At 37.5% G+C, this 27657-nt stretch overlaps 1 protein-coding gene across 1 annotated transcript; it reads right to left on the bottom strand.

The window, feature by feature from the left end:
* Positions 1–836: 836 nt before the first annotated feature.
* Positions 837–26511, bottom strand: opn7b (opsin 7, group member b). The gene is made up of 6 exons (XM_077715291.1): positions 26176–26511; positions 9385–9472; positions 7985–8147; positions 7399–7526; positions 2875–3209; positions 837–2629 (listed from the first exon to the last, which is right to left on the bottom strand). The coding sequence occupies exons 2-6, from the start codon at positions 9470–9472 to the stop codon at positions 2132–2134; spliced, it is 1212 nt and encodes a 403-aa protein (XP_077571417.1). The 5' UTR covers positions 26176–26511; the 3' UTR covers positions 837–2131.
* Positions 26512–27657: the final 1146 nt, after the last annotated feature.

Here is a 27657-nt window from a genome sequence, read left to right as displayed (position 1 = left end):
TATACAATCAAAGGTAGTTTTTTTTTAATGATCACGAGTGTGAAGTCATTCACTTGCATAGGCGTTAGCCAATGGCCTAACTTCATCTAACCACATAAATGGTATGTGTGATTACAGATAGTTTCCTCCACTTTATATCATTTGATTTAACCACAGGTCTAGCCTGTCTGCTCAATCTAATTTCCTTCATAAAATCAATACATAACAACAATAAACAGTGTCAAATGAATTACAAAGGAGGGGAGACTAATTAGATTACAAAATGTCACCGTGTGAAATTATTATGGTAATCAAAGAAATATGTGTTTAGGTGGAAAAGCACTCAAGAATATGCTCTCCATCCATGGGGGAAATAGCGTTTTGTTTAGAATTTCATCCTGAAGTTTTCATAAAGCAAGCAGTCAAAACTAAACAAATGATTCAATTACTTGTGCTGTGGGGGAAAAATGTCAAGTGGTTCTAAAGTTCATGTCCAAACACAACAAAAACATCACAAAAGTAAAGTATGATTTGTGTTTGCATGGCAACTCACTGCGCTTTTCATGGGATTAATGGAATCCTTTTAAGATTTATAATGATCTTGAAAAATGTAAGAAAAAGCGATTTCTTTGTTGCACCATGGGGAATGTTTAAAGTAATATGTAAACATGCCTCAAAGACAAATTCCTCTCTGTTTATGTCATGGTTTATTTTCATTGAATAGTGAACCTGACAAATGAGTGGAATAAAATGTGATGGTAGCATGAATTTATTATTTAAATGTCCAATTTCAAAATATATCAATTAAAGCCTTAAAAGTATAGTTTTTCAAAATGCTTTTACAATGCTCTAAATGATTATTTTCCTTTATCTTCTATGCAAGTAAAATACAGTTAAAAAAAAAAAGGTTACCCCAAGATCTTGGAATATAGTCAGTAAATCAGCAAATCATATTATTTTTATTATTAGTTTGCAGATTCCTATCAATTCTGTTTGATTGTCTTATTAACAACTTCCTTCCTTTGTAGTCATCAAATATTTTTTTCCTCAGTAGATTTAATTGTACAAATATTAAATAGAATCCATTTTTTTCCTAGTCATTAAAAATAACATATACACAAGCTCCATTAACTGTACTATCGTTAAGTTCATAAAAAGCGCTCTGATGGAAAATGGCCGACATGAGTGCCCATTGGCTTAAAGCCACACTCCAATCTTGTATACATATACTTACTTACACACCTGCTTTAAAAAGATGCAATGAGAACACAAATGCCCCAAAAGTAAACCATGACAACTGTATCGATTTAAACCCTGGATCCGAAGAAAAAAAACATAGGGACCACAGATGAAAGTAGCCTAATATTAGTCCTAAACATTATTGTTCCTTTCTAGTCATCATAAACGACAATTTTCCACTAAATAAACTATTTTCTGAACGTTACTAATATTCTGATTTTGTCACAGTGCAATTGATATTTTATATAATTCAAAAATAGTGGCTATTTTAAATAGACAAGAAAATCTATATTATTAAGAAAAGAATCCTATTGTGACTACTTTTTGTCCTGAGTTCCCCAATTAGTACACAGATGATAGAACATTTTTTTGTGCGACAATGTTTTCCTGAATACAGCTGATTGACAATGCAATAAAGGCCGCCCGCCTACAGTTCCTTCCTCAAATGACTTGGAGTGACATATTCAAATCAATGCAGCTCAAAGAAAAAGGAGTCCATTATTTACATTACGACAACCTTGTTGTCTTCTAATTAGATGCATGCATTAATAAATATATAAACCAAGCACAGGATCAAATACATTATTAATAATAAATAGATAAAAGGTAGTTTATAGAGAGCTCCTCCTTCTAAATCTAATGAAGTTGATCTTTTGATCGTTGCATGTTTACATGACCTGATTTAACTTTTACAGGATTGCATGTTGTTTGGGAATCTGAAACTGACAGTAACACACGTATTTGAGGTTTGAGTTGAATTCTTTAAACTTTGGCATTTGAAAGTTTTGACTTGTTCACCTAAATCAATTAATTAATCTGTGAGCACTTGCAAGAAATGTCTTTCAGGCATTTATTTCTCTTCATTAGACTTGTTTACTTGCCTGTGAGGGTGCCAGCTATTTGTCAGTATAACCTAGAGGAAGTCACTCTGCTGCTCATTGGAAAGTTGACTGACAGCTACTTCACTGTGGTGCGAACCTTGGAGCATTGTTGCAGTCCGTTGAGGGCTGTAGTCGATACAGTTCTCTCTTGTAGTTGTGATGTCAGGACAAGGACAGTGTCTACATGGGCCATGGTTCTCCAGTAGCCCGTTGGACAGCCGTGTAGACTTGCACTCTTCTCTGTGATGAGTTTGCCTGCACATTCCCTTCTGGGTGGAGTTGTGCTGACGTAAACACCCACAGAGTGACCTTCTGCACTGTGCTACATCCCGACACAGGAACTTGCGGAAGTTGGGCTTGAAAACCAAATACACGATAGGGTTGTAAAGTGTAGAGGATTTGGCGAAGATAGCAGCCGCTGCGAAAGCCATGGGTGGTACAGTTGAGGGGTTACCAAAAGCTGCCCACATGGATACAATCGCATATGGACTCCATGCTGTCAGGAAACCGATGCAAACTGCCACGGATAGCTAAATGAAACATAACAAAAATCATGCCAATATATTAACTTTAAAATACCGTACTTACAAAGGGGGTTATCGCTATTGCAAGAGGTGAGTTCAATAATAGTACAGGAAAAAAAGTGAGAATAATATTCAATAGACACTATGATTATTCACATATTGCAGCTGGTCTTTGAACTTATGAACCACACTAAACGAGGTATTACTGTATATATGGAAACAAATAAGAAAATGAGATTTTCTGCACTTACCTTAATAATAAGTGAATGGGCATTCGTAATCTTGTTTTGAGGCGACATGTGCTGCTGCACTGCCTGGCGGGAGCCACGTACAGTCATCAAGATGAACATATAGGAGAGAAAGATGACCGTGCAGGGTACAATGTAGCAGAAGAAGAACAGGCAGATGATGTAGCTCATAGCGGAAGAGTTCTGGCTGGGTGCATGCCAGTCAATGCAGCATGCGGTACCGTATGGCTCAGGCCCATATTTTCCCCAGCCTGACAAGGGCCCCACAGCAAATACACCCGCATAGCACCAGACCCCTGCGACCAACAAGCAAGCATGGCAGGAGGAGAACTTGCTGCCTGAAGAAAAAAACAACAAAAAGTCTATTTGAAAAAACAAGTCTCACGGTCACACAAACATAACATTGCGCACTACTTGTCGGCTCTGTTCTCAGAGACGTTGGATGGGGAACAGTATGTGCTTATGGGGACATGTATGGCAGGATGTGGGCAGGACATCATAACAAATGCATTATTAAAAGTTATATAAAGTTCAAAAAGCCACTTAGTAAAATATATCCTTTTTCTGTGTGGGACGGCAAGTGAGGAAAATAAAAACACTGTGGATGACACTGATTCCATACCATCATATTTTAACAGAAAGGTAGGAGGAATACATAATAATAGTAAAAAAGGATGAATCTTTATTTGACTAGATGATGCAAGACTTTATTGTTTTTCAGCAGCAAAATACACTTGACTTAAGATTTTTTTCAAATTGAAAGTCATTATTTTTCAAATTTTATTTCATTTTCCCATGACCAGCGAGCACAAATTTAAGATGTGAGTGCTGAATTGTGACAGTAAACTGAAGAAGTGAAGAATCCTTCAAAGGGTAGCTTTGAGCTTATTATTTTTCTTTTACCACATCAAACGTAGTGTAGTTTATCTATTCATGTTAGTGTGGTTACACTCATAAGTAGCAAATGGTGTACAAAAACTAGAACAGTTCTCACCCTTAGCCGATGACTAACGAATTTTGGTCAACTAAATCATCACTGCAGTGTCATTGGAAAAGGGTATACTGCAAGGCGTATATGCTACACCATCAGGCTTCTTCAGCTGCATGTCAGCCTCTCTTATAGTCCAAACCGATAGTGGGGGCGGCTGATTAAACCTTGCGGCGTATAATGCGTTGTGTTCTCTTATGGTATTTGTGTGGATGTGTGCGTGTCAGACTGTGTGCGCTCGTCCTTATACTTTAACTGTACACACTGCATCTTTTATCTGTTGTGAAGTGCCCTTTCACTGATTAAATCATCTAAGTGGCACATTAAAAATTCAACCTGAGCATGTTTGACACATCACGCTGAAAGAGGAACTGAACTAGAAAATTCTAAATCATGTGCACATATTTTAAAGGCGATTGTCCAAATATCTTTTTTTTTCCCTCACAAGCCTTATGCTAACACAGCTCCTATTAATTCTTTTGAATTGCCTTAACACGATGGTTTGATTTTCCAACATCTACTAAATCAAAGCCTCAACCACAATGTGTGATGAAATGTGATAAACTTGAACTTTATTTTCTCGTGCGTGATGGTGTATACTTAAGTGTTTTTAACCCTGAAGAGGATCCCTGTTATTCAGTAATTCGGTTTACTCATGCAGGCAGGTGGATAAAAGAGATTGAAAGAGTGTATATAAGTACTTTGTACCTTGTATTACTTTTAAATGAGTGATAAGCAGTTGGGTTGTTTTTCTCCATTCACTGTCAGAACTCTTTCTTTTTACCTCTCTTACTAACCTATATTCACTCAAAGTAAATATTTTAGGCATGACACTGCATATGCTGGATTCTAATTGAGATCTGTTTAAATGAGTCTTCCTAACCAATTGTCTCTGAGTCAGCTGCACTTAACATACAAAAAGATGTTACATATTTATTATGTTGTCAGTAGACTGCAAACAACTCTTTAGTCTCTTCTACTTCCATTTTTTACCATCGTAAATTAAATCCGTAGTGGGATGAATGAACCCAAGCATCTCTGTCTCTGACTCATCCCAGTCAATTCTTTGTTTTATGGACATTGATTCAGCCCTCAAAAATCAATCAGCTGTAGATTTGGTTGAATGAAAGGGATCAAAAGGGATGTGCTTATTATTCTGTTTGTCATCATGGGTTCATTAAGACAATGATCTGGCCCTGGTGACATATATCACGTAAGTGGAGAGGGCGAAGATTTTCTATCATTCCCAAGGGGCAGACTTCAGTGGGGGAAAAAGTACTCTCCGGAAGGATTTGAAAATTCCATACATTGGTACCTCTACTTACAAATGCTTCTGTATAGGAAATATTCAGGCCTCAGTGGAAAACATTTGTTTCAAGATATGACAACAATCCAAGTTACGAAGCGTCAAACTCAATCAAACATCTCACCATCTTGAAACTAATAAGAGAGCAAGCATCACACCTCTTGTATTTATGAATTGACTTTAATTTTCAGTGAAGCGTACAAATGCTTTTGTATTCAGACCTCATAAATAAGCCCCCCTAAACACATTCTTCAATTTAAAATAAAGCTCAGTCTGTTTTCCTTTAAGCACACTTGTACACTTTTATGTGATGATTGTCTCTTCCAATTCCAAGAGTGAAAAATTAACCCCGTGTCAGCAGTCGTTTGATGTTATCATGCTTTATGCCCTCCAGTTACCATGTAAATAAATCTTCACAGAATTGTGCCGTGAAAGTATAAACAGTTCTTTTGCTTTTTTCTTGCACTTCTCATGCATTGTATTTGCCATCCACAGAAGAAACAGCTTGAAGCCTCAAAAACAAAAATATATATCAGTCAGAGTACTAATTTATCACATTCATCATGCCTGAGTGTTCACTTCCAAAGGGCATAATTTGTTTATTAAGGTTACTCTCTTTTATCCCTGTTGGAGGTTACCACCAGTAATATTCTGTCGAGTGTTTAAAAAATTGGTCTGCAGTGAAAGGTCTGCGATATTAATTCTCGACTGGAAATCTGGGACATTTCTCTGTGGAATGAACTTTTATGAGTTCTCTCAAAATATATACGTATTGTCCTGAACTTTCCTGAACATGTGTATGTTGTGAGTTGGGGGTAATGTGAAAATGGATGGTTCAAAACTTTGGGTTACTGATTATGGGCTAGTGCTCTACTGTCTTAAAACTGCTTCATACAGGGCATAAAATAATTTAAATCAGGATTAACTACTTGACCCTGTTTTGCAACGGTGTTTTGTGCATCTTAGCGAGGCTGGCTGCTTGTTAAGTGCATAAAGTAAAGTCTGAACAAAAGAGCAGCTTTGCATAGCGGATGTTTCTTAGTGATTAACTTTCTGTCCATAGTTCTTTGTTGGTTCGTAAAAAAAAAAAAAAAGGAATATAATTACTTGAACTCATTTGCATTTCAGACGCCTGCATTTGTGAGGCTTGACATCTCTGGAGTCATGTCTTTTGCATTATAGATGTGTTTCTGGGAAGAAAAAAAAGTTAAAAACAGGCCTTTTAAAATAAGGCCTTGACTTCAGTGACAAGACTGGAACTCAAATGGACCTCAGAAACTAGTTGGGGGCATTTTCAAAACTCAACTCTGAAACAGTCACTATTTGTTAGTTATTCAGATTATCTTGATTTTTATTAGTCAGGATAGCTTTTAAACAGAAATTTAGAGTTTTTTCAAGATGCCTTGAAAAGGTCTTATTAATAGTATTGGCAGTCAGTAATGAATGTTTTTGTCTCAGAGCTTATTCATTAATGGAAGGTTTTAAATTTATACTTCTGTGTTATTTGTGGACACATCAAAATGAAATTTGGTCGGTATATCATAGAATGTATATGCATCGATCCTCAGGGCCAATTTTTGATTTGTTGTTTTAGGGCTGATTAATTAGAGGAATTAACTGTGGGATTAAATTTGGCACTCTTACATTAATCATGAACGAGAAAAATGAAATACAGCAGCAGATTGGTTGGCACACTAGGAGCAGACAACGAAAGAGAGAAATCAATGGGCAATCATAGGGACAAGAAACACTAAAGCTAAAACATGAATTGAACACAAATGAAAAAAGAAAGTACGAGACCGGCAGCAAAACGGTTCGGGGCGGATTGACAAAATTCTCTGACCCGTGCATTGTGTTCATACAGGTCAAGTTGAACAGTTTTCGTTTGTTGAACACTATTAATTTTATTCTGTTATATGAACCAAGGGGGTGGGGGAGGTGGCGTAGGGGAGGGTAGGGGCATGTGGTTAGCGTGTCGGCCTCACAGCTCTGGGGTCTTGGGTTGGGTTCAAATCAAGGTCAGTACACCTGTTTGGAGTTTGCATGTTCTCCCCGGTCTACTTAGAGCATGGGCATATACAGGTTACATATACACACACATTAATGTTAGGTCAGTATACTAGACATCGGTTAACTTGCCAACTTGATAAATCATCAAAGCTTTTTAAAATAAAAGTCAATCATATAAAATGTGATAGATAGTTCTATCTAAATATATATTTCATCAGCTTACCATAGTTTGGGCAGCAGACTTTGAGCCAGCAGACAGAAGAGAGCACCGTCAGGTTGGTCAGACTGCACAGGCCAAACAAAACACCACAGAAGGCGTAAACGGTGCAGGTTGTCTTGTTATACAGCCACCTAGATGGATAGGGGAATATATAGTACAGCTTTCTATAGTTATAAGGTATTTTCTGTTTTCAAGACTTTTTGAACAACTTAAACAACATAACCTCATCTCATAATTTTCTGAACTGCTTTATCCTCACTCGGGTCGTGGAGGGTGCTTGAGCTTATCCCAGCCGACTTAATTATCTGTTTTTATAGATACATTCCTCCCAAATTGAATTTACGTTCTCTTAGCTGAGATGAGATACTTACCTCCATTTTTTATTTAGAAATATGTTATTATTTCGAATTGTTTTCAGGGGATATCCCCTTTTCTAATTAGTACATCCTTTTGAGTAGGTCAACACTCATGATCGTCAAATTTGGGGGATTTTTTTTGTGCACCAGCAAGGTTGCTTATTATTCAAGTTTACAGGAAGTAAGATCAGTCATTAAAACACAATATTGTTAGTACATATCAGGAGACTTACTTATGAGCGTAGGATGATGGCACAGCAATAGGGAAAAGGGACATGGTCATCATCAGATCACTAATGGCCAAGTTGACCACAAAGTACTCAGCTGGCTTCAAGGAGGACTTTTTTCTATAGGCCACCAACAGCAGAATCCCGTTCCCCAGCACCGAGAGTACACCTGCAATGTAGAATTGCACACTATTTGATCCCTGTTCTCCTGCAGTTTAAGATATTATAATAGAATGTTTGTAACATCGATGAAATGGGCAAAATGTCAGATTTAAAGAAACATGGAAATCATGGCATACTTTTAATGAATGATTCTATGTTTTAATTACCAGGGAACACTTAACAGCAAGTATATTGCCTGACTGCCTCTCCTTGAACCTGTTTTAAAGCACCACATACACTATATCCCACAGAGTAGCAACAGTGGGAGGACAGACCTGAGGGAAAAAGTTCCGTTATCCTTTCTCCCTGGCCGTGCTCGTCTTTTTTGAAGGAACACTTTATCCACACGCTCCATTCATGTTGCAGGTGAATGGCTGTCTGTCGGAAACTTGGTAGCCATTGTGATAGGCTGGTAGGTGGGTACCACTTTCTTAGATTTGTATCTCCTAGGGAGGAGCCTCCTCCATGTCAGTAATGTCGGCTGCAGGACTTTGTCTTTCTTCATCCTGTAGTTGACTCCTGTTATTCTCTTGCCCACACTTTCCTCTTCCCCTCTATTCCTTGTCCTTCTTAGACCTGCTGTCTCTCGCTGGTAGGAATAGTCATATCACAATAGCAATGCTACTTCCAAAAGGAAGCACGAGTATTTAATCATGTGTCACTTCTGGGTTTTTTTCTTCTTCTCTGCCCAAACCCATCTTTTTGTTCTGATGCATAAATAAAATAAATAAAGGGGTATAGGTAAGATCCTAAAATTACAGCCATGATGATCAATGGTGGAAATTATTCTTCGCGGCTTATGTTCTGAACTGGATAAAAGGAAAATTCCAACTAATTTCGACCTAATCATTGAGTGTCAAGCAGAAACCAGACCCCCGATTGATATTTAGCTTGCACTTTGATTATTTGACTCAGCAAGGCAAATACCTGAAATGCAGCCATAACACTATTAATAACATTCAACCAATAGTAAAGTAACCTAAGATCTGCATTGCTGTTATTCCATATATGATGCCTTCTATGCTTGCATGAATTGAAATTTCCAGAAACCTCCACTGTTTGTGTTTCTGCAACACCATTTTTATAATTAGATCAAAATACAGAGTGTTGGTGGGGCATGGAACGAGAGTGGTTAGCAAGTCCGGCTCATTGTTCTGAGACCAACGGTTAGATCCCTGGTGATTTGTGAATGAACATTTTAGTAATATTTGAAGAATGGAAAATGACAAAAGGTAACCCCTCACCAAAAATCGCATACAGCGTCCCCATGAGGAAGTCATTGTCTTTTGATATTCTGGAAACAAACAGATATGTTTCGGAGGCATTACCCATCTGAAAGAAAAATGGGAGAACACAAAAAATGGATGTTGTAATTTGAGGTTTTCATCCTTGGCAATTTATAAAAGCAAACAACTTTCTTAGGGAATTCCAAACCGTTATTGCCTTCCTCAATACAACCTTCATGACAGATCCAATTTTCTTTATGAAACTGTGACCAAAATATCGTCTGTCAACTCTGATAATACATTTTTACTCCTACAATTACCTCTAGTCAGTTTTGGTTTGTATTTTTTTTAATGAAATATGGAATAACGATATTGACTGCACTGTGACATTTGGATGTGTGATATAAAAGAAAAGTTCAGAACACAAAAAAAAGACTGGAGTAATTGAAAAGGCAAGTTGAGCGATGATATATTGTTTATAGTTACATGGATAACTTCAAGGCTGTGGTAGAAAGCCTTTCAAGCTTGGTGAAGGTTTTTGGGGCGACCTCATATAATTCTACAAAATCCTCAAAAAGCGGGTCAAGAAAGCTCACATTTCAAAATCACAGAAAGCCTCAGTGACAGGAAATTGCGCTGAGGCAGAACTTGTGGACATAAGCTAAGAGAAGTGTTAGGAGAGACATATATTGAAGTTAACTGTGCAATGAGCTTGTCATTAGCAAGTCATTAAATAGGGGACCATAACTGACTGGCTACTGCATACACATACTGTGACAGCCTTGTAGGACTCCACTGAAAATTCCTTTTTAATCTGTGTTTGAGAACATTTTCATTAAAAGAATGAAATGCAAGCAGCTATTTGCATATACAGTCTGACTTCAAAATTCATTGTTCTTTGAGAGCTGCTGAGGCAACATTTATAGATGACTTTATGTGAAGTGAAAATGTATTCGTAGCATTTTCCTACTTCAATGGAATGAACACTGGCCAATGAGATGACATCACTTGGGGTTGAGGTATAATGCTGTTTTTGGAAACATGTCTATTACCATAGACGTAGTTGATTACCTTCAAAGAAATCCATGATTTTTATTAGCATTATTAAGTCATTGCACATAAAAATCTTGTAAATGGATGTAACCAAAACCAGGTTGGAACATAATAATTGAATAACATGCCTGCATGGATATACTCTGTAAATGGCAACAATTGCCCTTTTTCATCACAGAGCGAAGTTAAATAGGGTTGTGACCGTGTTTTTTTTAACCATATCATATGACAAAGATTGTCTTGGTTTGCACTGCGATAACAATTTCGCTTTTGTCTATCAAATGGTTTCTTTAAACCTTGTGGTTTTCTGGTGTGCTGGATCCTGGGGAAATGGATTTGATGTGTTTTTTTTAAGACACTGAGGACATGGTTTAGGGTCAAATTACATCATGTGTGAATTTGGAAATTATGAACATTAAGACATTAGTCTTGTGCAAATTGTCCGAGTTGGAGGGAACAACCAAGCATGGCAAACACACTATAAGGCTAAAAGCCCAGGGTAACAGTTGTAGCTGCTGATATGCTCTCTTGAAGGCACTGGGAGTGAGGTTTCCTACCTGTTTCAAGTGGACTTTTATTTGTTATTTGTATCTATATGAACTGTCACCATTAAAAGGGAATAATAGACAGTGTATGCAGAATCCAGATAGTTGACTATAAGTATAGACACAACAGGGGAGGGCAATACTGCCATGGACACTGAGTAGGCGGAGATCATTACTATTATAGAACCACACGCTGGGGCAAAATGGAGATGGAAAATAATGGACGAGCAATATCCCATAATCGAACCTGTAAGAATTGCATGATGAAAGAAGAATGACCGGGATTACTGATCAAATAGGTTCACCATAAACCCATGCTCATTAGATTGCTTATACTGCCTGGGAATTCCAGCATTTGTTTGGAAAAAGAAGAAAAGAAGGAGCAAGAGTTAAAGTCTCCATAGAGGTTTTGGATTTTTTCATTTGGTCTGCCCGACTATGACGATTGTGAGTGACTGGCAATAGCTGTCTATTCAGTTGCATGACCAGTTTTAGGTTTAGACCCTTATCGTCCCAGTCAGCTGGGATAGGCTCTAGTTCTAGGATAAGTGAATATATATCCAGTGGCTTGACAGATAGATGCTTAATTTTATGTTGGGATGCTGTTACTGTAAAATCACACACAAAAAATTGATGGAGGGGGAAAAATATTCTATGAAACAGTATAATTCCCTTTCTATTTAATTACCTGATATGAGAAAATGCAAACATTCTGTTAAATCCATTCATATTGTACACATTCTTCTCATCCAAACAGCTCCATAAAATGCCTTTTCAGAAATGACTTAAATGATTGCGGAACAAATTTATGATGGGCTACTTTCCATGACACGATAAAACAACACATTTACTTAATGAAAATTACCACAAAGAGAATTTTATATTGCCTACTAAAGTCAGTCAATTACCGGTAATTACTTCTGTCACAAAATAGCAGTCCACAATCTCTTCTGCTCTATGGTCTAGGACATTGGGACATATTTAAAGAAAGTGCCAACTGAGACACCCCCCATTACCACTACACCACCCAGGTAAAATTAAATCTCTCTCTTTCTCAGTTTTTTTTCCTGCTCCTTATGCAATCAGTTTATTTTGGCTTTTTTTAATAGGGTAGACATGTGAGGGAGTCCCTGAAAGAAGGCCTTTGCTCCAGCTGTTCATTTATGAAAATTAGATCTAAATCCAAAGTAGTAAAGACTAAGTTGTGTGAGAAAGAAAGAAGTGACTTATGCAATACTCTCGTCATTCAATATTCATCAGATCTGTCGGAAAGGATTTTCAATCAACTCCAAATATCTGAACATTTCAAACCTGCTCTGACTGAGCATTGTTATTCTAAATGATTAAGCTTGATCAGATGGGTGTTGTAATATATTCTAAAACAAATATAAATGTGTCATCAAAATACCCTTGTTTCTATTATAAATAAGTTAATTGAAAAAAATAAGTTGTTTGACAGAGAATAAAAAAAAAGTGATATACATACACATTAACATATTGACTCACAGCCGATTAACACCTAATATTTGTGTTGTTAATAATGCTAGGTAGTCCTGTGCTAAATACAAACACGCCTGGCTGTCACGGAGGTAATCTTTAAGCAGAGTAGCTTCGTTTAGTAGCTGAAAACTGAGTTGCATTCAATTTAAGGGATGAGGAATAATAGAGGAGACAGAATTTTCCCTGTCTGTGTGCAACATACTGTAAGATGGTTGCATAAGAAGTGTCCCACGGACAAAAACCACACGCACTCGGATCTTGCAATACAGTTGTATTTTTTCAGTTATATAATTTGCTGGCTTGCAACTGCAAGTCTTGTTAGACTCATCAACAACTTGTCCTAGAATGAACAAGATCCATTCCTCTGTGAGCTTGATTGAGCATTATTCTTCAAACCCAGGAGAACAGCGTTTTTTATGTTCAGTTCTTTTTGCTGTGCACGCATCCTCTCAGTTTCATGGGCATGATACGAAAGATAAAAGCGCAGAAAAGGAGTGGTGTTATTTTCAGAGCAAGAAAGACAAGTAGATAAAAGACAAGAACAAAATTAATTGGCAAAGGCTGTATCTTTAAGAGCAGGAAAAGATAGACTTGGAGCTGTGTACAAGAGTAAGATTATGTAAATAGGACGTGACTGATTATTTTATTATACAGACAGCCTTGAGCCTTTTTCCCAACACAAACTATTTACTGCTCATCATTAAGAACCCTCACTTACCCTGACAAATATTCTAATTCATTGTTTCATGGTCCATAAATAACTGTGTTTTCTAACTGTCATAGTAGATGATTTTTTGCAATGAAAGAAAGGAGGAATGTGTTCAGATTTGAAGGAAAAGTAGAAGATCCAGCATTTTTTTTTATTTTAAAGGGTAATTTGTCCACCCTAACCTGTCACAATGGGCACCTGAGTGAGTGTTGCAGCCAGTGAAAGCCGTCAACTTTTATTTTCAAACTTGGTTATGTCGAGATCATCAAAAACACGTCAGTTTTTGGAGATCAAGTAGTGGAGGTCTTTCATCCAAAGTTTTGCAGAAGGAAAGTGTTTCAACAAGCTTGAATCAATAGAATTCTACATAAAAATTAGATGGATGGACATCTAATTGGAATATGTGGATATTGCAATGATGTATATTATAAAAATAGATAACATCCACACATTAACATTATACGTTGGTCCATGTTTATAGAGTTCAATTTGTAGTCATTATGTACTGTAAATAGTACGTACATGCATTCAACAATATTTTTCGGTCAAACACGGTGAGGATGGATGCGAATTAACTACACAATAAACCAACGTCACACATTGTAAACACGTCATCGTCATTCAAGACATGTTTTTAGCTCAACATTAACGTGTTCATTCAGAAAATAAAAGTTTGTCATTCATATATTTGTTCACATCATTGTTAATGAAAACAACACTAAGTAGTAGGGACAATTAATGAATGCAATATGTAATATAAAATGCTGACAGGCCTGCATATGACTAATCCATTGATGTTTGAGTATAGATTTTTTTTATAGCCTAGATTGCTTCGAAAAGGCAATTAAGAGTACTTCATGCTTAGGGCATAATTTTAAATATTCAGGAATCAATTTTCAACCTTCTCAGTGTGAAATAGAAGGTCAACTTTAAAAAGAAAAAAAAATATATATATATATATATATATATCATCAAACCACCTGTCCATTTTCTATTTTGGCTTTTAAAGGTTCCAGGTAAGGTTAAATGTATCCCAGATGAATTTGGATTGTGGAGGGCAGCAAACTGCACCATTGTTTGTTTGCCAATTAACCACAGAAAAACATACAGTGAACAGAAATTAGGTTTTCCAAATAGGACAAATGGAATAATTAGAAAATAGGTTGCTCCATTTTTTTTAAACCTTTTCTATAACTTCTACGAATGGAAAAAAATGTGTATTTCAAATTCAATCAGAACAAAGCCATAGCAAAATCTGAGCAACTCCCTGGTTGAAGAACCGGTGTTGTTCAACTTTGGTGGACCCACCATTAATTTTTATCTCCATCTGCTCACCATTCTGCTCATCAATGCCACTTAAGTGTCAAGCATAATACTCAAATATTGCCATTCTCTGAAGAGTTTTGCTACCCTTTAATATCTCAAGCAATTATGCATCCTTCCAACTCTCCATCTGCTAGCCTTCTGTCTATATTAAACAGACTGGAGCCATTTTAGGTTGAAGGTTATTTTTCATTGACTGAGCTAACAACATGCACTTTTACTGGAATGTCATATTTGAATACATAACTTTTGTTTTCAGAATCGTGTAAAATAATCTGTATTTTATGTATTATTTTACCTAATATTTTGACCATTTGAAAAATGGACAGTCAACCTCATGTGAGTGATCATTGACAGTCCAAGAGAGCGCTGAAATATTTGAACAAAATCATCAAGCTTTGGAGCGCAAAATATAGAGGACAAAGTTCACAAAGTTAAAATAATATAACATTGCTGAGGTTGAAAATTTTCCATCTTGAGAGTCAAAACCGTAAGGAAAAATTGGCAGAAATACAATCTTTTGCACACTTCTCAATATAAACAAAAGGCCTTTGTCTATGCCTTGTCATCTTAGTGTGTTCTATGTTTGCACTATTTTAACAAAACATCGATCCCAAGAATAGACTGATAAGGTATATCAGAGTTTTAAAAAATAATATTAGAAAAATATGAAAAAAACAAAAACAATCATTCAAACAAATTCTGATGTGTTAACCTTTTCACAGAAGGTACCTTGTTGTACTCTAAAAATCCGCTTGCAAGTAGTGAAAGTATCATTGAAGTCAACAAGAAGTAGAAAGTGGTCTCCTGTGTCCCAATTTGCTTGACTGTCAGTTCTTCCATTTGCTTTTTGGCCTCTGTACAATTCTGTCATTGCTGTAGCCCAAATGTGGCAAGCAAATCACAAGTGCTGTTCTTGTGCCAGACAGCAGTCTGTAGTGGCATTTAAACCTGTGTTTACCTGTGCATTCTCTAATCCTGCTCAATGCCTCAACTGTCAAAATGAAATTAAATAATAAAATCGGCTGAGGAACAGCTGTCAGATTGGTGGTAGTAACCAATCAGGATGGAAGGAAAATGGCCGACTTGTTGAAAAATCATGCATTTTCGAGGATGTTCTTGTTTTCCAACACATGTCCCATTTCCATGTTTTTGCCCAAAACAAATATGTCTACTGGTGTCGGATTTTTAAAAACAATTTTACCTTTTGGAAGAGTAGCAGTGAAGTACATTTTGGTGCAATTAGGAACTTTAGACATTTCTTCTAAAAATACGTTAATCCATGAATTGCCTCGAGCGCTTCAGGGCTTAAAGTCGGCATTTCATTTTTATTTGTCTTTGTCGTACTTACACTGTTAGGTGTACCAGAAGCAAAATTTTGCTTAAATCATTCAAATGTTTATGTTTCTTAGATCATACTAGAGTGGTATACTGTCCCACAGATCTTTAAGACAGCATGCTCAAAAGATCTTTTCCTTCTTAGGCTCGAAATCACCAGAAACCACAAAGACTGACCACTATTTAGCGACCTGTCTCTCCTGTGCGCTTGCGAATCCAGAAAACTACGCAACCTGCCGTCAGATGCTTGTAACCCGTCAAGTACTGTCACACCTTTGTCAAAGTCAACTGGCTGAAAATTGTTGTTTCAAAGCAGTGTGAGCTGCCTTGAGACCTGTGCTACCAGTCCACCAGAGCCTTACAACAGCCAGACGTTGAAATATCCTGCAATAGGGTGGATGTAAATTTGAAGGGACCAAGAGGCTTATTTGAGCTGAAGTAGTTTAATTCCGTTTGATGTGCGTGCATTCCCGTCTTCACGCCAACACCAGCTACACACAGTAACACAGACACATGCACATAAGTTAAGTCGTTAATTTCCTTTCCAGTTAAATGTCATATTTATTTACCAATTTTGTTTACTTGGGAGCTATTGTTTTTCTGACTACCTTCTTCAAATCCCTAGTTCTTATGTAGTTAATGTAGCCATGTCTTCAGCGTATCTATCCATGCTGTCTAATGTTCCCGGTGCAAATCCATTAGTTACCAGGTGCCCCTGTCAAGCATTTTTTAATGTAACATTTAATTTTACACCAGGCACTGCTAGCATCACGCCCAATATAGGTGTCACCTTTCTTCTGGATTCATAACCTTTGAATTAACAGACCTGAACAGCCCTTTAGCATTTCAAATGGTGTTGCAAGCTGTCCTGCTGCCACCACCCTCTGTTCTTCGCATGGGTCTCAATGTGCTCAGTCACTGAGATGATTCTCTGCCACAGGGACGCCTGGAGCTATGTGCGACAATTCGCTATGAGGCCCTTCAGCTTTCGTTAATGGACAGTTGCAAATATTACTCCACATATATCTGTCATTCTCTATTTGCATCTACTCTCTCTTTACTGTCGGCATTGTTGGCTTCTATACTCAAACACATTAGTGTACCAAAAGAACACAGGGTTTGTGAACTAAATCTGAAAATGCATCAAGTATTGCCTTTGAAACATTCTTGGTAGGAGTGAAGGGCAGCCTGTTCACTCTCTATTTGAAAAACACTTTTGCGTTCTAAATTTATGGTTCAATATTCCCATTATATTTTAGATTCTCCTTTTTGCCTCACGCTTCAGCCCCTAACTATAAGTTACATTTTATTATTTCTTACATGCTTTTATTTATTTGTTTTGCTTTTGTTCAAAACATTTTAACAATGACAAAATCAGGTGGCAATTATGTTGTACGAAACACTCTACAATATAGCAGAAGCGAGAATGCTATCTGATAGAGATGCCTACAAAAACCACTCCTTCAATTCCATAAGGTATATTTATCAATCTGAGGGGTCTGTTATTCTGTTCTCTTTTCTTCTGGTTTCTGGCAGAACCTTTGTTTCTTGCTCATGCCTTATTTGTCCCATTTCGAGTCATTGTCTTGTGTTGTATTTTCATCTGATTCATTTATCTGACCCTTTTACTCAATCCCTTGGGAACTCCTGCCCCTTGCATGCACAGACACCATTTTTGTCATGTTTTTTAGTTATGTTATTTCTGTTGCTTACGTGTTGATTTGTTTTCCCCAAAAAAATCACACTGGAGCTTTCATAAGAAAATAGCTAGATTTCGCCCCGAATGTAAGGAAGTTGGGCAGGTGGTATCCTGATAGTTCCTTCTTCACTCCCACTTGTGTCATTTTTTTTTTTTTTTTTGTATTCTGTTTTTGGGTTGGAACAGAAAGACAAGAATAAAGACAATAGGGATTTACCATCAATCACAGGTACATCTTTAAATTGATGATTTATCTCTCGGAATGAGAGGAGGAAACGTTGCAAGGAGGTCTTACAAAATTTGCATAAAGAACTCGAGTGAATTGTTTTTCGATTATTTTTTTGAATTAAGGAACAATAGTGTAAATATGCAAGACATGGAGGCAGCAATACAAAGCACAACACTGCCTCGCCCCAGCTTGCAGAAGTCTGAATATTAAGGTCACTGCCTCTGGGGCCATTTATACGAGAGTCAAATCCATTTGAATAAACCCACTTGAGTAATGCACACCCGTGAACTTCTGAATCTATGTATAAAACAATACATACTTTTATGACACTCTTGGACCACTTTTGACAGATATGTTATTCCCACGATCACAAACAGGTGTGCAAAAGGAATTTTTCATGTTTTTCCTACTGGCTCAAGAGAATAGTATAAAATGTATCATGTTTTCTGCACTTATTTTCAAGAGATTTCACGTATTGAGGAGAAAATCATCAAAATGACCGTATATGATATGTAAGGGCTGTTGATCATAATCATATTCCTGTCACTTTATATTGCCTCCATTAAAATTTCACTACTTTTGTCTGTACATAGCAAATGGTTCGATGTTTTTGTGTCATATAGCCTAAATGCACTTAGTGTTTCTAGAGTGTATCTATTTCCCGAGGAGAAACATTGTAACATAATTGGCCAATAAAGATGATTATTATTACATGATTATCAGCACATAATCACACCAACAAACAGTTCGTTGCCTCTATTTAGGCAATTATTCTTACCATAACAGCAATGAAAAAAAATGCTTTTGCTCCCCCCTTTTCTGCTTATGAGAAAATACAGGAAAAAAATGCATGGCATACTCAAAATGGTTCCATCCGTTTGTCCCAAAGCCAGAAAACACACACAAAAAAACCTCAACTCTATAACAAATCCTAGTAGACCTCATCGTAGTAGTACAAATATTCAGGTCATTAAATTCCTCTACACCCTTGACTCTCAAATCAGAGACAGAAATTTGGATCTGGCCCAAGTTGCAGTTTTATATGGCTCTACGGTCGGTTGATGTTAAATGAAGGGATGATCTTTTATTCCCACAAGTAGCTGTCACATCTATATTGAGTATTACAGTGGCTTCTAATGTGATTTTCATGACTATAATGAGTTAAGAAAATATCTTGTTCAGATGTTCGAGAAGTTGTTTTTTTTATCTTTCTCAGAACCATTATGTCTCATGGTGCCAAGAGTGTGGATGTATTAATAGAAGTTTCATTAAAAGCGGCTGCGAAGATGCTTATTGGTACTCTCATTGGCCAATCTACCCGTGGGTCTGTCTGAAGCCCCCGTGTCATGTGTGCCATGACACTAAACATTTTCTCTTGTCTGAAGCACATGAAACAAGGCGTATTATTTTAGTTTTTGATGAATACTTTTCAAAACCCTGCGATGGACTAAATCCATGAGAGGCAAACCATGGAACAACAAGGGATCAATGTACTCTTCTGAAAAGCATCATAATTTTATAGTTATACATGCTCATTACGTTATGTTGAGAGAGAAAGTCCCCTTATAGTAGATGATGAGATAAGGGAATATGAAAAATCTCTGCACACATTGATTGTAATGCTTCCATATTTGAAATGGCAGATTCCGTGCCACAGCTGTTGCACATCAGATGTAATTTACCTTTAGGATATTACATTGTAAAAGCCTTCACTGAAGATTCCCAACTATTTTTTGCTTGCTTATTTCTTTGAAAAAGTAAAGAATCGGGTAACTTTTGAAATGTAATTACCACAACTAAATTGGCTTTTCTTTGTGCTCACGCTTGCTTATAATGGGCCCAAGGTACCAAAAGATATGTTTACGCATTTCCATTGGAAACTAACAGAAGCTGAAATATTAGTAATTGGTGGATTTTAAAGAAATGTGATAAGTTCAGATATTTTCTTGTAGCTGTTGTTAATGCATGTGTGGGTGCAACTCACAGTATGAGAGGAACACTTCCATGATGTAATGCGCACTACACGGCGTTTTCGCTATCCGTTTCCCATGTCGACAATGGCTAATTAAAACAGTTTAGGAAAGCATTTTCATTCTTGCCAAACTGGTGAGGGATTATTTTCCATATGGAAGTTGCCCCGTGTCAAGAGCCATCAATTTGAGTCTGAAATCTCCCATAAGTACTTCCAACGCCCCCAAAATGTTTCACACCCCAGCTCTCACATTTGATTGGATAGGGTATAATCAACACAACAACTTTCAATTAGTGCTGTCAATATAACAATCAAGGCGTTAACTCATATTCCCTTTGACACCATTTATTTTTAACATTCAGATGGCAAAGACAGTCTTTGTGCTCATCAAGTTTGTTTTACAGAAATATGTCAATAATAACTCATTGCTGCCATTGATGGCGCTAGATGTCCAATCCCGTTTTGACGGAGAGAGAGGCTGTCTGTGATCATTCTCCCACTCAAATCGGAATGGATGTCTATTTATTCATTCATTTTCTAAACCACTTAACCTCACTAAGGGGGTGCTGGAGCCTATTCCAGCTAACTATGGGCACCAACCAGGTGAGACCCTGTTTCGGTGGCTAGCCAATTGCAGGACACTTGGAGACTGACAACCATTCACGCTGACACTCATACTTAGGGATAATTTAGAGTGTTCACACAGCTTACCTTGCATGTTTTGGGGGTGTGGGAGGAAACCGGAGTAACCGGAGAATACCCACCTGAGCCCAGGGAGAACAAGCATACTCCACACAGTGCGGACCTGATCGACTGTGATCGCACCCTCGACCCCAGAACTGTGAGGCCGACGCGCTAATCACTCTCCCACAGAGCTGCCCTGGAATTGACGCCTCATACAACATGAACATTTACAGCTAGTATGCCAGGTAAAAGAATTAGCGGTCTAACGTTGTCAACTGCAGGCAATAAGTTACTGTAACACATTGGAAAAATAGCTCAGATAACATAATAGATAGATGGGAGGTACAAAAACCTGTGAGAATGGATTAAAACCTTGGAGCACTCGATAGCACTGTAGGAAATCATACACAGTAGTGTTCTCAGCTGCATGGATGGGTTACTGCAGGAATCACACTGATATTTATAAACCAGGTAAAAAAAGAAGAAGCGAAAAACAAAGAAATACTGAGTGTACCACAGCATGTTATTGTTAAGATCAGATGAGCATTGTTGTCACTACTGATTTTATTATTCCGCATTCATGTGAATGTGTGTACCTTTTTTTGTTTTGCTTTAGGAGCCAGTGCTTCACAAAATCTAAGGTGTATTTGTAACGGGAATAATACTGACAAGAGGACTAAAGTCTAAACATTCTTGATATGTATTAACGAGTAGACAGCAGAAATTCCATCATGATAGTGATGATGCTAATGATAATTTTGTACCTCTGCCACATGTTTCTATGTATTTTTATTGTTTGCTTTGTATGCAATAATTTGATTTGGGAATAAAGCAATACATATAGCGAGCTTCTTTCACAACCTCCAAATAACTCGCACATTTTAGAATTATTATAGGAAACACACAGGTGCTAAATTGTTAACTGGTTTATTTTTAACTTCAATATTCACACAAACATTTTCCTGGGCACATGAATTGGCTACCAGTAAGATCCATGCCATTATTATACTGTGTTCCCCCGCTACTTCGCGGTTTAACTACCGCGGACTCGGAGCTTCGTGGATTTTTTGGGGATTTTTTTTTTTTTGTAAATACAAATATCACATTGAGACAACATATTTTACAGGTTTTTTTTGTTATAACATGAATTTCACGCTCTCTACCCGTATTCTATGTGGTGTACTGTACACGGGGGGAAAAAATAATAATTTGGGAATTAAATTCATATTAAGCATTTTTAAAGGGGAATCCCTACTTCGCGGAAATTCACTTATCGCGGGTGGACCCGGTCCCCATTAACCGCGATAACCGGGGGAACACTGTACTCCATGTCACGGATGCCCTCATTTAATTTGCATGTCAAAATTGGTGTATGTACAATTGGATAAATCTGTGGGTGATATGTGAATGAAAACTGACATTGTAAAGCCTGGGTTTCTATTGATTGGTGCATCTATGTAAGCTAAAACTGATTATCTACGGTGAAATTTGCTTATGGCATCCCAGCATCCTCTCTCGATATACAGTAACTTAATCTGAGATACAAATTGCAAAGCTGCCTGCTGAAAAGAATGAAATTGTGGGAAGTACTGAAATGAGAAAAATGTAATAGATAGTATATCGGTGGTCTCTGGGGAATCATGGTAAATCCTGTCAATGTGTTCCTAACATTTACCCCAAAATGTTCACTTTCAATTGTTGTTTACAGGCAAAGAGAAACAGAATACTTTGTTATTGAGTTGTTTTTTTGACTAGGCCAGTATAGTCAGAAGACGCAGTGGAAAACAATAGTGCTTTGAGGTAGTATTTTTTTTTAGATATTCTTTGTCACTTGACAATTTAAAAAAAAATGACATGTGAATTGAAACTTACTTTAAATGTACTATAAGGTGGCAGTGATGTTAACTTGACAGACAGTGAAAACAGAAAAGTGCTATTTTTTTTACTACACCCAGTTAGTTTACTGTCAAACTTAATATAGACATTTGAAAGAATGAGAGGGATTCTGCTATTTTAATGTTAACACTAATTAACGCCAATCCCAAACCTTCAATGCAATGGTGCAGGAAAACATGTAGAAAGACAATAAGACAGTTCTCAGTTACATATTGTTCATCATCCACAAAGAACAAAAAAATAGTGCTAATGCCTTAGTGATGAACTAAGAGGAATTGATGCATCTGAATGAACAGCAGAGCCATTTTTTTTGCCTTACTGTCACCAGACGGCCATGTCAGGCATAACAGAAAAGCAGCACAATCAATGGCCAATCAATTGATGCCGTGGAAAAAAATGGTTTCCTCTGTTATAATTTTATTTAATGGTTTTATTAGTATAAGTTGTTATGAAAACAAAGGTAAGGAGCTATTTCCTTCATCATTCATTCAGATACACATCAGACTGATGTTTTTTTGATTTTGTTTTTAGTAGGAGGGCTGGATGACATACATTTTAGTCGGAAAGAGTGATTTGTGTTAGTGTTTTGGGTTTCCAGCATTATTAGGCCATGAATTAAACTCCTATTTCAAAGCACAACTGCAGTACAGTCCATGTACATGATCTTGAGAAAATGATACTATTATCAATATCGAATGTGATTATTGTAAAACACTCAAGGTTGAATGGATATCTTGACGATGTAGATCACCTCAACAATCATTTGTCTTTAATAGTGCAACGCTCATTAGAGGTAAATTCATATCTTGTATTATGTTTTTATTAGAATTACAAGAAAAAGCATGAAAAATCAAGCTTGTTTGTAATTTAAAACATGGCAGAAGGTTATTAGGGGCCAAAAGTGTGGCTAGTGCTTCATATGTTGGATTCTGCCCTTTTCTGGAAGATGTTAGAAAAGAACAAACGGAGTGATGGAGTATGAGAGTGATCTATGGGTGCACTGTAGAATCTACATAATTAAAGTGATGCTCTACATCAGTGGTCCCCGACCAGCGGCCTGTGGACCGGTACTGGTCGTGAGCAACCTGGTGCCGGTGTGTCAGTATAATAAATATTTAGGTTGTAAAACGTTTTAATAAAAAAAAATAATAATTGCTATTATACTTGTTATTTTGGTTTGTCTGTTTTTGCCGTCGTGGACGTTGTTCATGAACCAACCCCAACCCACACAATTTCGTCTTAAGTTGTCGCCCTTCCCATTAGCCGGTCTACGAGAAAATAGAAAGAGTTTTACCGGTCAACGGTCAAAAAAAGGTTGCAGACTGTTCTACAGTGTAAAATCATCACTTTAGAAATGTGCTGCAGAAAACAGTTTCAAGGAAAAGGTCTTTATAATTTCAGGTGTATTGGCTAGTTCAAACTCCAAAACTGGCCCAGTTGAAGTCTCACATATTGCAAGCATACTGTAGTAATTACAGCACATATCAACATCTCAGTCCCAACATTGAAATGGAAATGCATGCCGAATTGAGATCTATAGAGCCACATGATAGTATAGATAAACAAAGTTAACTTTACTGCTTTGAGGACCCATGATTCCACTCATGATTCAACACTTATGTTATAATGTGCACGCTGCATTTCACCAAAATAAGAGAGGATGGCTCCAGCTTCTCCATTATGCTGAGCAATCTATAAGATAGGGGACGAGGGGAATGAAACCCTCCAGCAACCTTATCGGGTCGTTTGAATGCTTAAATGCACACAAGCTTTTCCACTTGATCTTAAATCTCACAAATGACATAGCTAGCGCCATTATGGGGAGGGAAAGGTGTTTTTTTTTCTTAGGAAATGGGTGCATCTAAAAGCCAGAAAGGGAAATGTCCAGTAGTTTGAAACTTGACATTGTCTTTAAAGTTGTAAGGCCTTGAACTGATCCATGATTTGATTGTTTACAACTCTGCCCTCACATGCCATTGAAAATTGGCCCCTCTTAATCTGTCACCAACAGCTTTGTAATGTTCCACAGTAGTAGCAATACTTTTTAATTGGGTTGCATAAATGTCACACACGGAAGCAATTAAAATGAAACAGAATCACTTACAGTATGTAGACTTGGTGAATGAACCAGGCCAATTATCACTCCATTAAGAGTGTAATGATTTTTTTTGTAGACGGAAAATTATTTAGTGAGGCGATTGATACCATCAGATTTATCATTTCCACCCCAACTACTATTAATCGTCCACAAATCTATCCATGTTTTCCCCACTCAGCACCCTAAGCAAGAAAACCTCAACTTCCATCTCCCCAATCACCTCGAGCAGCTCTTTCAAGGGCATTCTAAGGTGTTCACAGGCCAGCCGAGAAACATAGCGATCTATTTACGTGACCAGCACAGCATGGGTCAGGCTGGTTGTTGGTAATTTTGCAACGTGCGCATGACGGCTTGTTGTTGCTTGTCTATGTTCCCTTCCAGTCTTCTCTCATTCATTAAGTGGATCTCAAAATACTCTTCCATGTCCAAGGAGGGTAGGCTACTTTTTTTCTACATGAGAACGATCAAAAATACTCAGTCTTAGACTATCCCTGACTGACTAGAGAGACATATATTCATGTTCCTCACCAACAAAAGAATTCCGATGCTCACTTTTTCTCCTGTGAAATATTCTCTAAAGACCCGATAACACTTTTATTGTGCTCCTCAATTTGGGAATTGGGAATACATTTGGCATACTAGAGCTGGAATCACATTTTTTTTTTTATTCTCAAAGCATGACTGACAAATATGTTGTCTTTTATGAGGTATATTCGATGTGGGCTTTCACCAATATACTTTAGCTAGTTAATCACTTTAGGGGTTTGTCTTCCTCACCCTATTTTGGAAAATATTATGTCAGAGGAATGAGATTATTGATGCTTTTTGTGACTCGGCCAGCTCTTATGCTATCATTCCTACTGGGACTGTCCTAAAGCAATATATGCGTACAAATTTTATTTAATTTTATATTTAGTGGTAAATATTTTATCTTTGCCAAGCGTTGAACACAAATAAGCACCAGGAGTAGGGTAAATAATTGTGTTTTTAGGAATGATCTATACTACCATCATTAGCCACAATATAATGAATTTAAGAATCGGCATTGAGACTGAAGAGCTTTCATTGGCTTTCAATCACATCAATATTTGCTAGTAGGAAAAGTCATGAGTACTTATGGGGGTCACTACAACTTGGAGGTAAAGGAAATACCCTGTTTGAGCACACTTGCAGTGAAAATCCCTGCTAGGCTTCCAGTTCATGTTTCAAAAAATGTTGACTTTGGATTGTCCCTCTTTGTATCTCAATTACAAGCAGTACCACAGTCACATGGAGACGGTAGAGCTTTGTTGAACTGGAATACCTGCTCAAGCAATGTGTACAGATTGGTTGTGACTATGCACTGGACATCATCGCATGTTTTAATATCCTCATACTCTTTCTACTGCGAGAACATTCTGATACATAAGAGGTCATGGCAAAGCTATCCACAAGACAACTCCCTAATAAGCATCACCTCATCAAGTCTGGATTGTAGTACGCTCCTTCCAATTTACAAGTTTATTTTATAGCAGTTGAGGTTTAATGTTAATTGTACGGAACAAGACAATAGTGGCTGTAAGGCATTGAAAACAACATTGACTACAGTAAATAAATGATATTAAGCAAAGTCCCCCTAAATAAAAATGTGTACATACTATAAACAGCAAAGATTAAAGCAGTTCAATTTATGTAACCTATTATTGGGTGAAGTTTAAGTCACTTCTAAGTGTTTATTGTAAACACAAACTCAATTAAAGGTACAAAAAAAGGTGTGTGCCTACCTTAATGAGCGGGTGTGCTGGCAAGGGGTCATTGGTATTTCAAGTCCAGAGCGCACGCATCAAACCTTCTACCTTGAGTGGCAGTAAAGGAAGCAGATGTGCAGGCATAGTGCAATCTGTAGACTCTGTATGTGCAGTCACTGGGCAAAGTGGGTTGTGTACAGAGCTGCAGAATCCACCCGCCGACAGCAAGCAGCAGCAGCCGCCCTAGGCTGCACTCAGTTCGGGGAGATCCAGAAGGCAGAGACGGGGGCTGCTGCTGCTCTCCCTCCACGCTGTGGCTTGCTCTGACTCTACCAATCTCTGGTGCTTTCTCTTCTCCCCCCTCTCTACTTAAAGCGCTTTCTTGTACACACATGGATTCTCCACACGGCATCTATCTCCCTCTCCACCCTATCTCTCTTTCTGGTTCTCACACGGAACACACAACTCTTACCAATGGTTGTTTCCATAATGCAGATTGCCTTTCAATGGGTTTCAATATCACAACATAAGTTTATAGATTCAGATGTCTTTTTTTTTCAACAATACTATGGCCTTTCCAACCGGAAAAGGATAGAGGGGACCTTCTCGCATGAGGGTTTCTGCAGGGTGGGTGAGGGTGACACGGGTGACACAGCTTTACTTTGAAGTGCAAGTGAAATGTCATGGTTAATGTTGGCTAGTGAGCCTAGATGGTTGCCACTGGCTAAGGCACACTGTGCATGTGCCTATATTCACATTTGCCAAGTTTAATTCCAATGCAATTTTTGAAAACTCCAAAGCAGCTCACTGAAAAGGGCAGGCATTAAAAAAATTGAATTAAAAAATAATAAAACAGAAACAAAAGACTCTGCGGTTGATTCTAAGCTGCAAGGAGTAAACAATCATGTGACCTTTAAGAGCAAAATATACTTCAAGTGCACAGTGTTAAAATGTAAACAACAAATCATTTGTGTCCTTGAATGCATGATAATTCTGAGTCACATTTCTGTTCTCTGTGCACGTACACTCAAGCGTAAAATGCTTGACATGTGTGTTTCGTGACAGCACAAACCAGTACACGTGTTAAGTTTTGTTTTGTAGAATGATAGCAGAATACTACACTAGTAGTCTATGCTGAAATGCGTAAAGGGTGGGTGTGTCCTTGCACATGATGTAAGTCACAATTTCATGGACATAAGGCCACGCTATTACAATGCAGCCAAAGAAGGGTTTACTTTCAGAGCTTTGGTTTCTTTCATTCATTAGTATTTCAACTGCATATGTTGAACTGTCTAATCATTGTAGAAATGGCTTTATTTACAACTTGACTGTTTATCTTTTATATGAATGTATTAATACAGAGGAATTCAGCTCATTCGGTTGTAGGGTTAGATGTAGGTTATTATTGCCCATTCCCTTGTTAAATCTTTTCAACCAGATTCTCTTCATCTCGCCATTAAATCTTCATGCACGCATTACCTTCTTGCTGAGCAAACCAGTTTTTCCCTTCTGTTAGGC

This window comes from Stigmatopora nigra, chromosome 1 (assembly GCF_051989575.1).
Source record: "Stigmatopora nigra isolate UIUO_SnigA chromosome 1, RoL_Snig_1.1, whole genome shotgun sequence".
Taxonomy (NCBI): Eukaryota; Metazoa; Chordata; class Actinopteri; order Syngnathiformes; family Syngnathidae; genus Stigmatopora; species Stigmatopora nigra.
The sequence above is the reverse complement of the archived record's forward strand: the minus strand, read 5'-3'. Positions and strand labels throughout refer to the sequence as shown.